Source organism: Balaenoptera ricei, chromosome 15 (genome assembly GCF_028023285.1).
Source record: "Balaenoptera ricei isolate mBalRic1 chromosome 15, mBalRic1.hap2, whole genome shotgun sequence".
Classification (NCBI taxonomy): domain Eukaryota; kingdom Metazoa; phylum Chordata; class Mammalia; order Artiodactyla; family Balaenopteridae; genus Balaenoptera; species Balaenoptera ricei.
Window position 1 is genome coordinate 1,922,684 of NC_082653.1, and position 14,177 is coordinate 1,936,860.

Consider the following 14,177-nt stretch of genomic DNA (forward strand, 5'->3'; position numbering starts at 1 on the left):
CTGTTTCTACGAAAATGCTTCTCCAAATACTTGAGCACCTCCTCAAGGAGGTACGTCTCCTGGTGGGGATGAGTTGGTGCCCCTGGAATCGCTTCCTCAATTGTTTCTGGTTCCTTCTGTTCCAGTGACCCTCAAAACAGTGGACGGTGTGGTGAAGGCAGAGGTGACATTTCTGCAATCTGTTAAGATCTATCTATGGGGGAGAAAACCCAGACACAAGCAAACTCCTGGAGCAAGCCCCGCTCTCAGTTTCTTCCCAGAAGCTTCTGTCTGAGAAAATCCACTTCTTCTTCTTCACTCACCCACACGCGTTTCTGGCTTTGCAGAACAGGCCTTAAAGATCCACGAGAGAGGTTAGGAATTGGAGCATCTGAAGCCTCTGCCTCTTAGAAAGCAGCTGCGTCTGCCTGAAACCTGCTCCCAGGCGACTCCTTGAAAGGGAGGTAGGCTGAAATTTAGGAGGGCAACGTCCACCTGGGGGAGGGCCCGCAGGCACCTGGGGGAGGTGTACAGCCAGAGGGGCCAGTCCCAGTTACACTGCAGTGTGCATCAGACAATGCGCCCCCCAACAAGCAAGGCTTATAAACCCAACAATACAGTGCTATACTTTTGTTTTAAATGGTCAGCTGTATTTTAAATAAGTCAAGAGAAAAAAAAAATACAGTCTTTTATGTTAACCCACACATTTATCTTTTCCGGTGTTCTCCATCCCTTCCTGTAGATCTGAATTTCCAACTGGTGTCATTTCTTTTCAGCCAAAAGGACACCCTTTACCACTTAATGTGGGCCTGCTGCTAATGAGTTCCTTAAGTTTGTTGATCAGAAATGCCTTTATTTCACCTTCAATTTTGAGGGATTATTTTTTTTTTCTGGATACAGAATTCTTGGTTGATAGTTTCTTTTCATTCAGCAATTTGAAAATGTCATTGCCCAGAGACCTCTATCACTTCTAAAGAGAAGCCAGCCCTTGTTCCCACTGTGGTCCTTTGTTTGTGCTGCATTTTTCCTCTGCTTTCAAGGTTTTCTCTCTAGTTTTAGAATTTCAGCAGTTTGACTATAATCAAGGTATGGTTTTGTTTGTATTTATCCTACTTGAGATTCACTGAATTTCTTGGATATATAAGTTTGTTTCTCCATCAAATTTGGGGAAATGTCAACCCTTTTCCCTATCTTATTATCTCTCCTCTCCTTTTGGGACTCTAGTTACACACGTTAGGCCACTTAATTTTGCCCCAGTGAAACTCTTGTGTGTTTCAATCCTCTCCCCTGCCATTCTTCAGACTAAATAATTTTTATCGATTGACACACTGACCTTTCTTCTGCCTTCTACAATCTACTTGTAAGCCCATCCAGTGCGTTTTTCATTAGAGATGTTATACTCTTCAGTTTTACCATGCCAATTTGGTTCTATTTTTAGAGTTTCCATTTTCCTGCTCTGATTCTTGATGTATTCATTCATTCTGACCATATTTTCCTTTAAGTCCTTGAGCCTATTTATAAGAGATATTTTAAAGGCCTTGCTGCTAATTCCAGTATCTGGATAACCTCAGGGTTAGATTCTATGAGCCGTTTTTGCCTAATTATGGGTCACATTTTCCTTTTTGTTTTGCATGTCTAGTAATTTTTGTTTGTATACTGATCACTGTAATCATTGTAGAGGATACTGTACAGAGAATCTGGTTCTGCTATCTTTCTCTGGAGGCTGTTAACTTGGTTGGACTGAAATTTAACTCTGTTTACCTTGCCATAGGCAGCAGCTGAAGTCTCTTCTCTGCGCTTTCAATCTTCTAGCTGTTGCCTTTCTCTGGGTTCTTTGGAGTTCTCCTTGTGCGTGCACAGTTTAAGGGGTAGCCAAGGAGCCGGACAGAGCTTATAAGTGTATCTGGGAGTCTCCATCTGTGGCTACGTATTTTATAGGATTTATCCCCTCACATTCCAGCTGCTTTGTCAGTGCTAAACCCCATCTTCCAACTCCTCTGGCCAGTAAGACTGGTTTTCTTCGTGAGATCTAGCCATACTTTGAGGCAAGCACGGATTGGGGGGTGCTCTCAAAGGGAAAGCCATATAAACACAGGTCTCACCCAGTGCTGTTTTCTTTTCATGGGTGGAGTCCCCTACAGTTTCTGCCTACTATTCATCACTCTCAAGTAACTTCAAATAGTTTTTAACAAAGAATTTCCCCTAGAGTTTATAATTGTTATTTGAGGAGTGTTAGTCTGATATAAACTACTCCACCATTACCAGAAATAGAACTTCTGATTTCATTATTTTCAAGGATTGTTTATCTAACCTAACCATCTTCATAATGATTGTGAAAGGCTGACTAGTATAGGTGGGCATGATGGTCGTATCATTCATTCACTCAATAAGTACTTAATGACATCTACTCTATCCCTGCTGCTGTGCCTGACAGGTGAACTATCCCTCAAGGACCTTTACATTTACTGGGGAGACAGACCTATAATCACTGAAAAAAGTGTCAAAAACTCTACCACAATGGCAGGCAATGGGGAGGACCCGTGTTGGTCCTGAGAAATGGGGCATTCTTCAAGGAGGCAGGAAGTAGCCAGGGTGGGGGTTGTCAGGTACAAGGGGAAAACACAGGACTCCAGGTAACCAAGGGTGTAATCAGGACGGGAAGCTACAAGTAGCCCAGCAAGGCTGGAGTCTGGCGCAGCAAGGGGCAGAGTCACATCACGGGGTCCCGTGTGATGTGCTCCAGGGTTAGGTTTTCTCCTGGGGACAAAGGGGAAGTGCTGGAAGGGGAACAACACACACACATCGTGCTTTGAAAGGTCACTTTCTTCCATGAGAAGGTGCATAATGACCATGTCAGTTATTCACTCATGGATGGACACCTTCAGAGTACCAGAAAATAGGTTCCTAGGTGGACTCAGTGACAGTTACACTGCTAGGTCACCCAGCAAACATTTTGTAGGATAACACTGAGTTAAAATTCAGCCAGCTCCATCACATATATTTATACACCCGATGAATATTTATGGAGAGTCTACCCTGGGCCAGATACGGGCTCACTCACCATCTCCCTGTCACCCATCTCATAATGCGGACCCCAGCCCAGGGCACATTTCATCACAAAACTAGCTCCTGAGCTCTTGTCCCCCAAACCCAGATCATCCTCCATTTACACAAAAGGTCGATAAATACTTGTGGTTGGATGTGAGGCTATGTGGTGCGCATGCACAAAACGGGAACGAAATTGTCAAGAAAATGTGAAGAAAACTTTTGACTTCAGTTGGTTCAAGATCATCTGGATTGTCAGATGTGAGGGGCTGATTTTTACGACCCTTTCCAAGCCACCTGCCGCCGAGCTCTCGAGCTCCCTACTCTAGAAAGGGTCTCCTGCTCGCCTTTTCCAAGTGGCCATCTTTCATGCTGAGCGATTACGTAAGGACTTCCTTCCGGAGTCTTCTATTTAGAGCTCCCTTGCCAGGCTCTCTGGCAGGGACCCGAGGATGGGTCTGCATGACTTCTTGTCTGTTAAAATGTCAACTTCCAAAATTCAAGGACTTGTCTCCCAAGAGCATTACCTCCCTCCTCATCACCTGGAGTGGATTTCTACAGTCGCCCTGGAGAACCTCTCAAGTTAACAAATTCTGAATTTTTATTAGACTCAGCTAAGAAGTGCATCCTCTTTCTAAAAGTTTGATTTGATTCTCATTCTAAATCTTGCCAGAAGTCAAACCTAACATCCATGCTAGAAAAGCAAGTGTCTTTTTAAAACCCTCCTCTAGTCTACACGTGAAGGAATCCTAACCGAGGTGGGAAGGGACCAAATTCTGGATGACAGGCAGAAAGCTGATGCCTGGTGGCTCTTGAGGCCGCAAAAGGGCTCTGTGTTCTGTCCCTTCTGAGTCCCCAGTGACTGCACGGTGCCTGGCACCCATGGATGGCCCCAAACTGTTCTGCCCAGAGCCCAGGGCTGGAATTTGGGAGCGGCAAGGTCTCCTGTTAACCCTTGCCGGGTGTCCCCTCCTGCCATTCCCCGTGATCCCCCCATGATGAAAAGCCTCTATCCAGCTTCCCAGGGGATCAGCTTAGCGACTGTGAGTTGGTTCCTCCTCCCTTCTAGAGGACAGCCTGGATCTTCTGAGCACTATCTCCGTGAAGCGGCTGCATCTCCTCACTCACCACTTCACTGAGAGCGCGCTCTGTTCTGGGGGGCGCGGCACCGGGAGTGCGTAGCGGCCTCGCCAGGGACGTCCCGGCTCCCGGCAGCCCTGCCAGCAATAGCCGCCTCGCCCTGCTCAGGGCCCCCTCGGCCGGGCGGAGCGAATGCTCAGCGAGGGTCTGTTCCCCCTGCGTGGCCCAGCGAAGGCTCTCGAAGAGACAAGATACTCTTTCCAAGGAAAACGCCTGTAAGTAACAGAGGTTCTTTGGGAAGAACATTCTGCCGGCTGCTACCCCTCCTGCTTTTTCATTTAACGTATCTTATCAGAAGGAAACGCCCTGGTGAGCACAGAATTGCAGCTGATCCCAGCTGAACCTCCAGAGCGCCACGCTCAGCTTCCCACTCACATCAAGCTGTAGTCACGCTTGCTGTGATTTGGGCTTCTTTCGGGGCAGCAGCCCCCCACCCCCTAAAAAACACTGACAGGAAACTCATCGACTTCCTGCAGACACAAGTTGGGTAGAAAAGCACCCCAAACCCTCGCCTGTGCTCCGTAAGAGTTTAAGGGAGAAAGCGGGGAGGAGGAGCGACGGTGGGTGCAGGGGCAGACGGTGAGCACACGAGTGTGCGTGCACGTGTGAAGTGGGAGGGGGTGTGTGCACACGCGCGTGTGCATCTGCCTGCATGACTTTCTGGGCTGAGTTCTCCCGTAATGACTTGGAATCCATTGGGAAAACAAATCTTTTACAGAAACTGTAACGGAGATTCCATTTTCCATTTGCTGGAGATACCATCTCCCCATAAGGATCAGCTCAGCTTGGAGGCTGACTCCGGGGGAAGCAGTGCCAAGATCCGCCCCCCCCCCAAATGCCACATGCCACGGCCAGCATGCTGTGTGAGCCCATGGGTGCCTGGGACAGCGTCCCCCATCGGGACTGCTGCCATCACTCCCTCCCTCATTCATTTATTCATTCATTCGACACACGTAGTGCCTGTCGTTTACAGCACAGAGATGCAGGCAGGGCCCCTGCCTTCAGGAGGCCTGTCCTTGGATGCATAAAGAGCAGGCATGACGTCAGACTGTACTAAGTGCTACGGAGCAAGTACAGCGGGACAGTGGGGTAAAGACAGACCCGGCTTGGAGAAGGGCAGGTGAGTCAGGTCTGATGGCTCACCTAGACCACCCCCTTCCTTGGCGCAATGGGGCCCTTCGAGCCAAAAGGACGCGCACTTTCTCGTCTGGGGAAACCCACTGGGGCAGCACGCAGCCGTTTCCCACACGTACCCCTCCTCCTGGGCACAGAGCTGGGCCGTGTTCCCCGGGGTCCCCTGCAATTCGGCCAGTGGAATTCAGGCGGGAATGGCGTTTCCCGCGTCCAGGCCCAGCCGATCCTGCGCTCCTCACTCTGGCGCCCCGCGTGACAGCCCCCAAATGACCTTCCCCGGAGCAAGAAATAAACCTCTGTCCTGTTAGGTTTCCGAAATTGTGGGAATGCCCGTCAGAGCGTCAGCGCTCCCTGCAGTCCGCGTGGGAGCAGACGTCCACCGGGAGGTAGCCTCCCTCCGGGGGCTGCGGACGCGTCGGGGGGTCCGAGGAGCAGAGGACACGGTCTCTCCAAACCACAGCAACACTGCGGACCAGGAGACAGGAGGGGCTGCCGCTCAGTGAGTCCGGGCAGCGGCTGCCGGCTTCCGGCATGTGGATCGTTGCACGCCTGACGCCACGCCTGCACCGCCTGTCCCCACGGCCCCAGCTCAGAAACATCCCCGGCAAGGAGGGTCCTCAGGAGCCCCATGTGCAGGGGCCCGAGAGCTCCGCCGTCGCTGCTCTCCTGCCGGATTTTGCAAGGTTTGTGTTCACTGGGGAGGGGGCTCATTTCCCTGCTTCACAGCTGTGCACGTCCCCCATCAGGGCACACAGACGTCACCGTGGCCTTGTGAGAAGACTGTGCCCCCTCAACACGCCCACAGGCCCGTGGGGGCGAGTGCCTGCTGGTCGGGGGAAGCCGGCTCTCCCCTCTCCTACTGCCAGACCCGACCTCTCTGCCTCGGGGCCGCCGGAAGTGGCCAGGCTGAAAGAACACGGCAGAGGACAGACGTGGCGGGACCAAGCGACCCAGCAGATCTCGGGAACCCCTGCAGGACAAGGGCTCTGCCCACAGTGGCCTTCTCCCCTTTTGGGACCTTTCACAGGCCTGGGTGTGACTGGGCACAGAGGACGGAAATTCCTCGTGTCGGTACCCATATCATCAACTCTGAGAAAGCTCTGAGAGCCAGGATGACAGAGTATCCCAGGGGCGGTAAGATGCCTGCCAAATGCACATGTGTGAGTGTGTGAGTGAGCAAACGCCCCCTCAGGGCTCATTACAAACTCATCCATCACTATAAGGTTCCTGCCAAGAGTGAGTATTGGTGAGGATGACTCAGCCAGACGTTCCCGGAGTTTGGGAAATGAGGTGGATCTGGCTTGCGGGTCAAATCGGGCCCACCGCCTGTTTTTGTAAATAAAGTTTTATTGGAACCCAGCCACGCCCGTTGGTCTACATATTGCCGAGGGCCGCCTTCACACTACAAAGGCAGAGTAGAATACTTTCAACAGAGGCCAGTTGGCAGGCTCACAAAGCCTAAAACATTTACTACCTGGTCCTTTACAGAAAAAGTTTGCCAATGGTTCTGAAGAACCTCAGGGCAGGACAGGAAAAAAGACGCAGATGTAGAGAATGGACTTGACACGCGGAGGGGGAAGCGTAAGCTGGGATGAAGTGAGAGAATGGCATGGACATATATACACTACCAAACGTAAAATAGATAGCTAGTGGGAAGCAGCTGCATAGCACAGGGAGATCAGCGCGGCGCTTTGTGACCACCTAGAGGGGTGGGATAGGGAGGGTGGGAGGGAGACGCAAGAGGGAGGAGATATAGGGACATATGTATACGTATAGCTGATTCACTTTGTTATAAAGCAGAAACTAACACACGGTTGTAAAGCAATTATACTCCAATAAAGATGTTAAAAAAAAAAATCTGACAATCCCTGAGTTAGATGGACAAATTTCTACTAGAGATGACTTTTGGGGAGCACAGCCCAAGGCCTTCAATAAAACTGGCTCGCACGGTGAAAACCTGACTCCCTGTCCAATTTGCTTTCAATCCTGATGACACTTGAGAGGAAGCTTCTGGCTCCAGTGTATCTAAGACACGTCAACACTTGCATGTCCCCCCCACTACCAAGAGCTATGTTTTCTCTGCTTTATGCTTGTTTTACAGTCGACTTCCGTCGTAACAAATACCTCCAGCTTTCCAATTGTGAGCTAATAAAGCCTCCTTTTAGAATAAATTTATTTATAATGAAAATGAACTACTAGAGAAAATCTTAAGTAAATGGCAGGTGGCAGTCCGACGCGGCAAGGGCCTCGAGGGCTGGTGGGGGCCCCAGAACCGAGTCACCGGCATCCCCATCGGCATGGGCTGTGCCCTGGGCCTGGCCCATCGGCCTGGAGGACGCTCAGTCTGGGAAACTGCGCCCCGGCTGGGGGGTCGATGCTTGAGTGCCTCCCTCCAGCCCTCACCTCTGTTTCGCCGTGATCTCACCCTCCCAGGCAGGCCGCTCAAGGGCGGGTGATGGCTCTGGAAGTGAACTCCCATCCCAGGGGATTGAGGCAGGAGGGTGGCTCTGTGTGACTGAAACTCAGCAGGACCCTATGGGGCCCTCCTGGTCACAAAAGCCTTTCCATGTCCCCTGTTTCTTACTTGCAGGAAAAAGGCTTCAGTCTCCTAGACCTTCCTGAATACCAAAGAGCAGATTCAAACACTTGCTAACCAGGGAAGTAAGGGAATGCAGAAACAAAGGGGGAACAATCACACTACAGTGCAGAGATCAAAGCAGGATCCTGGTTCCTGCTCAAGGAATATACGTAACAGTATCTTCAGTTCTTCTGCAGGAACTGAGGACCCCACCCAGGTGGAGGATGGCAGCTCCAGGCTGAGCACAAGATTCCTAGAGCCCCGTCCTGTTACCTCACCAGCAACCAGTCAGAAGAAAGTCACACACCCTGCAGCCCTCACCCCAAGTTTTGCCTATAAAAACTTCTCCCCCAAAACCATCAGGGAGTTTGAGGTTTCTGAGCATGAACCACCCATTCTCCTTGCTTGGCCCTGCAGTAAACCCTTCTCTGCTCCAAACTCCGACATTTTGGTTTGTTTGGCCTCCCCCGTGCGACGGGCACACACACTTGTGTTTGGTGATATGCTGAGCTGGACACACCCTCCTGCTCCTCCTTTTTTCCACGACTGCCACACACGGCACTTCTGATACCAGAGGTGTCACCACATCCAGCAATTCTCTGCAACACCAGCTGGGGGTGCTACCATTTAACTCAACTCTGACACCATCTACCCGGAGAGGGCGTCCATCCTACAGGTTAAGGGCTAAGTCCCCTGAGACGCTCCCACTTCAGACGTCAATTGCCAAGTCCAGGTTGTCACCTGAGCTTCTGACCGACTGGCTGTAAATCTGAGGTTCCAACAACCCCCACCTTGGGTTCGATTAATTTGCTAGAGCAGCTCATAGAACTCAGAAAACCGGTGTACTCACTAGATTATTGGTTTATTGTAAAGGGTATGACTCGGGAACAGTCAGATGGAAGAGGTGTAGGACGAGGTGAGGGAAGGCGCTCGGAGCCTTCACGCCCTTCCCGAGTGCCGTTCTCACTGACTCTCCATGTGTTCACCCCCCGGAAGCTCTCTGAACCCCGTCCTTTTGGGTTTTTACGGAGACTTCATTACGTAGGCACGACTGATTAAATCGTGGGCCACTGGTGACTGATTCAACATCCAGCCCCTCTTCCCTCCTGGGGCGGGCGGCAGGGGGAAGGGGAAAGTGAAGGTCCCAGCCCTGCAGTCACAGGGTTGGTACCCCTGGTGGCTAGCCCCGGCCTTAGGTTCCCTTGGGACTTCCCAAAAGTCCTCTCATGCATGTAAGCTCAGGTGTGCTAGAAGGGGTTTGCTATGGATGTCTGCAGACATCTTTTTCGCTCTTATCATTTAGGAAATTGCATGGGTTTTACGAGTTCTGGCCAGAAACAGGAACAAAGAGGAAACTAAGTCACAGCATCACATGTGGTGAAGGCAGGGCGATAGTCACGACACGTCTCTGTGGTGTGTATGGTGGGGTGTCTGACCTGGGGGGCCCTGCGAGGTTTGCTGCTTCATCTCTGCATTTTAATACCCACCCCCCAGCTTTCTGCATCAAAAAGAACAGGAAACAAAACAGACCAATCAGGCCAAGGAATGAAGCCGACGCCTTAATAACACTCGAGGGGCCCTAACTCCACAGATGGGGAGAGGCGCCCGCCACAGATGGGATTATTTACTAGGGTTCTCACCACCACTTTATCAAATTGTTGCTCAGATTGGGCTGCAATTTTCCTTCAAAGGGAAGATGATGCTAGTTGATGGCCCTGATTATTGAAAAACAAATTTGTAAAACGAGTCCTTCTGTCCTTGAGGAAAAGCCGCCTCATGGTGGCTGCTGGGAGCAGGTGACCCTAAGGGAAGGGACACAGAACTGCCCCCTGGCACCTCAGGCTCAGCCTCAGCACCTCTGACTTTTCACCAAGATCATGGTCAGCGCGGACAAGCCATCATTCTCCATTCAATATCTTAGTCATAATCGGGAAGAAGTGTGAACGTGCAGACCCAAAGGAAGGTGTCAGGGGTCAAAGGCCACGACCCAAGCCTCCGTCCCATCCCCTTCCACGCACCAGAGCAGCCACTGGACAGTAACCGGGGACAGTGGACCCAACGCAAGCAGCCCGTCCACCCTGGAGGACGCAACTGCCCTTCCGACTCTTCTCTGTTCTGTGTATTACTCATCTCATTACTGAAAAGGCAAACTCTTCACCTTCTTAGACACCCAGTGCAGAGCCGGTCCCAGGCTCCAGGAACGAGCCCATCAGACTTGATTCGCGAGATCCCGGGAGAGGCAGGGGTTAAAGCCGAGAGCTTCCCCACCGGCAGGAGGGTCTCCACTTACCCGCACCAGCTGCTGTGGGAAGGGCCCGCGGGAGTTTTCTGGCACGTTGATGGGCGGGATGACCCAGTCCCGTTTCTGCCGCCTCAGCCCACTGGAGCTCTGATGCTGCGGCCACGGCAACAGCGTGTCATTCGGCGGCTGGACAGGGTCCAGGGCTGCACTCTTCTTTCCTTTCTGCAGCGTTATTTGGAAGGGAGAGAAGAGGAAAAGAAGCCTGGTTAGGTTTTGCAGAGGAAAAGGCATCTGTTAGAATTTGTACTATCGTAGATCCAGGGAAAGATTGGATGGTGTTGGGAAAAGTGGGGACGTGTCAGGGAAAAAAAATCTAGCAAGACCCTCATCTCTACAAAGAAATGGACTACAGATTAAATGGGGGTTAAGAAACCATAAACAAAGAAGAAAATATAGCTGACTCTTTAACCAGTACATCAGGGCTTTTTAAGCCCAAAACAATGGGAAAAAATTACAAAGGAAAATATTCATACATTTTAACTTAAAACCCTTGTTTACGAAAACATACCCTAAAAGCAACTGATGAATTTACAACAAATCTGACAAAGAGCTAAGAGCCTGACTATATAAAGAGTTCCCACAAATCAGTAAGAAAAAACTGGAACTTTATTATAACAGGAAAAAGACACAAATAGATAATTAACAGCAAAATAAATACAAAGGATCAATAAACTCATGAAAAATGTCCAGTCATCAAACAACGCAAATTAAAGCAATATAGCCTCCTCACCCATCAAACTGACAAGAGTAAACAAAATGAATCCTCCTCCCTGAGGAGCGTGTTGTGAGTGAGTCAGCAGAGGGTGATGGTTGAGGGTGTGGGATTTGGCGTTAAACAGACCTGGTGTCTTATGTTTACCTGCAACCAAAGATTCATGTGACACAGGGCAAGTCCCTTAATCTCTCTCAGCTCCAGCTACTTCTTTCATAAAACGGGCTTGGTAATAACGGCACTGAATTCCGAGGGTTGCTATGGAAATTAGACTGATAAGAGCCCATGCCTGGCGGGAGCCAGCGGGACTGAATGTCGGCTGCTCTGAAGTCCGTGGGGCTCCTCACTGCTGGGGGGAGCATTCTGCCAACAACTATCAGGGGCCTCAAAAATGGTCCTCGCTTTTGACCCCGTAACTCCACAGCTGGAAATCTGTCCCAACGAAACTGCATGTGGACAAAACCCTCCAAATACAGATGTTCATTGTAGTTGTCTTTATAATAACATTATGTATATGTGAAATAGTAAAAATACCAGGAAAAAATTCTGGAAGTCTGATGGTAGTAAATAATAGTTAAATGCATTACACTACGTTCGTATCTTGGAATACCACGTGTCATTAGAAGTTACTCTCTGTAAGTCAGAAAGAGAAAAACAAATACCGTATGCTAACGCATCTATATGGAATCTAAAAAAAAAAAATGGTACTGATGAACCTAGTGGCAGGGCAGGAATAAAGATGCAGACATAGAGAATGGACTTGAGGACACGGGGCGGGGGGATGGGAAACTGGGGCGAAGCGAGAGTAGCATCGACACATATACACTACCAAGTGTAAAATAGCTAGTGGGAAGCAGCCGCATAGCACAAGGAGATCAGCTCGGTGCTCTGCGGCGGCCTAGAGAGGTGGGATAGGGAGGGTGGGAGGGAGGCTCAAGAGGGAGGGTATATGGGGATATATGTATGCATATGGCTGATTCACTTTGTTGTACGGCAGAAACTAACACAGCATTGCAAAGCAATTATACTCCATAAAGATGTATTAAGAAAAAAAAGAAGTTACTCTTCGAAGATATGAAGAAATTCCATACACCAATAGGAAGTGGAGAAATGGCACCAAAGTATACAGGCAGCATAAGTCCCCATGTTTCTTAAAAGGATAGAGAAAAGATTGGAAGGAAATATGTAGAAATGTAAACTCTGGTTTTCTCTGGTCACCAGTGAGTTTTTATTTTAATTTATTCCTTTTACCTTTCTGTATTTCTGAGTGTTATAATGTACATGAAATTGTATAATTAGAAGAGCCAACAGGACTCACATATACACGAGACATCTACACCTATATCGCCTCCATGTTTATCTTCAAGGTGCCCCGTGTGGCCGCCTCTGCACCGTCCTCATGGCTGATGTTCATGTCACTCCGAGTCTCAGAGCCAGGAGCATATGAGAGCTCACGGGGCAGAGACAGACCTCGGACCAGGACAGCCCAAGCCAGAGAGGACAGAGCTGGCTGGAGGCCCTAGGCAGCGGCGGCCCCTCTCCAATCATGGCGGGGTCCCCACCCTCCAGCTGAGCTCCCACCCAGTGAGAACCTGTTGGTCTTGGCACTGCCCGTTGAACCTTCCCCACTCCCTTTTGCAAAAAAGTTGCATAGAAATAAGTTAGACACACGTAGACAAAACTCATTAAAAAAAAGAAAAGTATCAGTCCTGAATGCCAAAACTTGATGCTACATCAATGGAAAAATCCATCTGGACAAGCCACACTCCAAAGAGACCCCCCTCTGGGACTCTCCCCACCAGGGGCCCAGCTGTCTTTCGTGTTGAGCTCCTGCACTTAAGAGTCTGCAGCAATTAAAAACCAAAAGGCTTCCCTAGGTCGCTTCCCATCCTTCATCAGAAGGATCCACGCAAGGTGTGTGCATCCCCAGCGGCCTTGATTTCTACGGAAACATGACATTCTCTCAACGTCTATTCAAGTCAAACTAACAGATGCTGCCTTGTGACCAACCCTGCATCTCTCCTGATGACAGGGGTGGAGTCATCTCTAGGCTCCTCGATGAGCATCACAGAACAGCGTTCAGGATGGTCCTGGCCACACCCCCCCTTGCAGCCAGGACGCAGACAACTCCACGTGCTCTCCACGTGTCAGGGGCAGCCAACGCCGTGTGGGCACTGAGCGTTCTGCACCGTCTCTGCCTGCGTCTTCCCTACTGCCAAGGCTGCAGGAAGGTCATCCCCCCTCTACCAGGGAGGCGACCGGGCGGCTCAGAGAGGCCAGGTAACTTCTGAAGGCCACACAGCTCTTTAGGCAGAGGCAGGATCTGCGTGTCCCCCTCACTTCTGGGGTTTCTTCATGAGGCCCCATCCCCTCTACGGGTCCTCGTGTCAGTGTGCGGTGGGCTGGGCGGACACGGACGTTCCCATCGGAGAGGCCCAACGACGTCAGTGAAAAACCTCGGACCAGCAGAGGCATTTCTGAGTTCCCGCGGCGTCAGCTTCCAAGTGAGAAATGCCAAGTGTGAGATTCCCGCCTGCACTCCCCACCTCTGTGCTGACGCCTGCCGTGTGTGCTCAGTGAGCCCTCCAGGGGACTGCCACGCGCCACAGACGCACGACCTTGCGGGGGCTCCCGGCCTCACAGGAAACGAGGGTCACCCGGCGCAGGCGCCTGCCTCAGCAGAGGGGACCCGCTTGGTGTTTGCTCTGAGCGCGTCTGCGTGCGTGTGTGTGGGGTGCTGGGGCAGGGGTCCCGGCCACAAGCACGGCCTCTGGGAGGCGGAGCCTGGCCGTCCCGGCTCCCCCCACGTCTCCCACGTGCGGCACAGAGGATGCAGGTCTGCCTCGCCCGCTGATGCTTGGGCACCTGCAGAAGCTCACCGGAGCCTCTGAATTTTAGACTCAGAATTTTCAAGGTTTTCATCGAGCCGTTCTCCTTTTAAAAACCTGCTTTGTCTTCATTTGCTTAGGCTGAGCTTGCACGGCGTTAATTTCCCTAGTGTTGTTTAAATAAATTGCACATATTTGCTACTATTTTAAAGCTGTGAGACAAATGTAATAACAAAATCTGGCGAAGATCAATGCCAGACCTGCACTAGCTTCAGCTGGGAAGACACACCCACTTCTCTGGGGGAGGAACGCGACAATGACAATGACCCGTCACCTGATGGCGCGAGCACGCGCTTCTGGACCCGCGAGGGCCTCGGGCCGTTCAGAGTGCGGCACGCAAACCCCGACGCGTAACCATACTAATGGTAAATCATGTTTCTGGCCACTCTCGAAGGTATT

At 50.7% G+C, this 14,177-nt stretch overlaps 1 protein-coding gene across 8 annotated transcripts in view; it reads right to left on the reverse strand.

The window, feature by feature from the left end:
• The window catches only part of CDH4 (cadherin 4), a 578,825-nt gene that overhangs the window by 129,742 nt on the left and 434,906 nt on the right, over positions 1–14,177 (reverse strand). For all 8 annotated transcript variants that reach the window (XM_059898536.1, XM_059898535.1, XM_059898541.1 and 5 more), the window contains one exon: positions 10,167–10,340. In XM_059898536.1, coding sequence (XP_059754519.1) covers positions 10,167–10,340 — 174 coding nt within the window. The remainder of the gene's footprint in view (positions 1–10,166; positions 10,341–14,177) is intronic.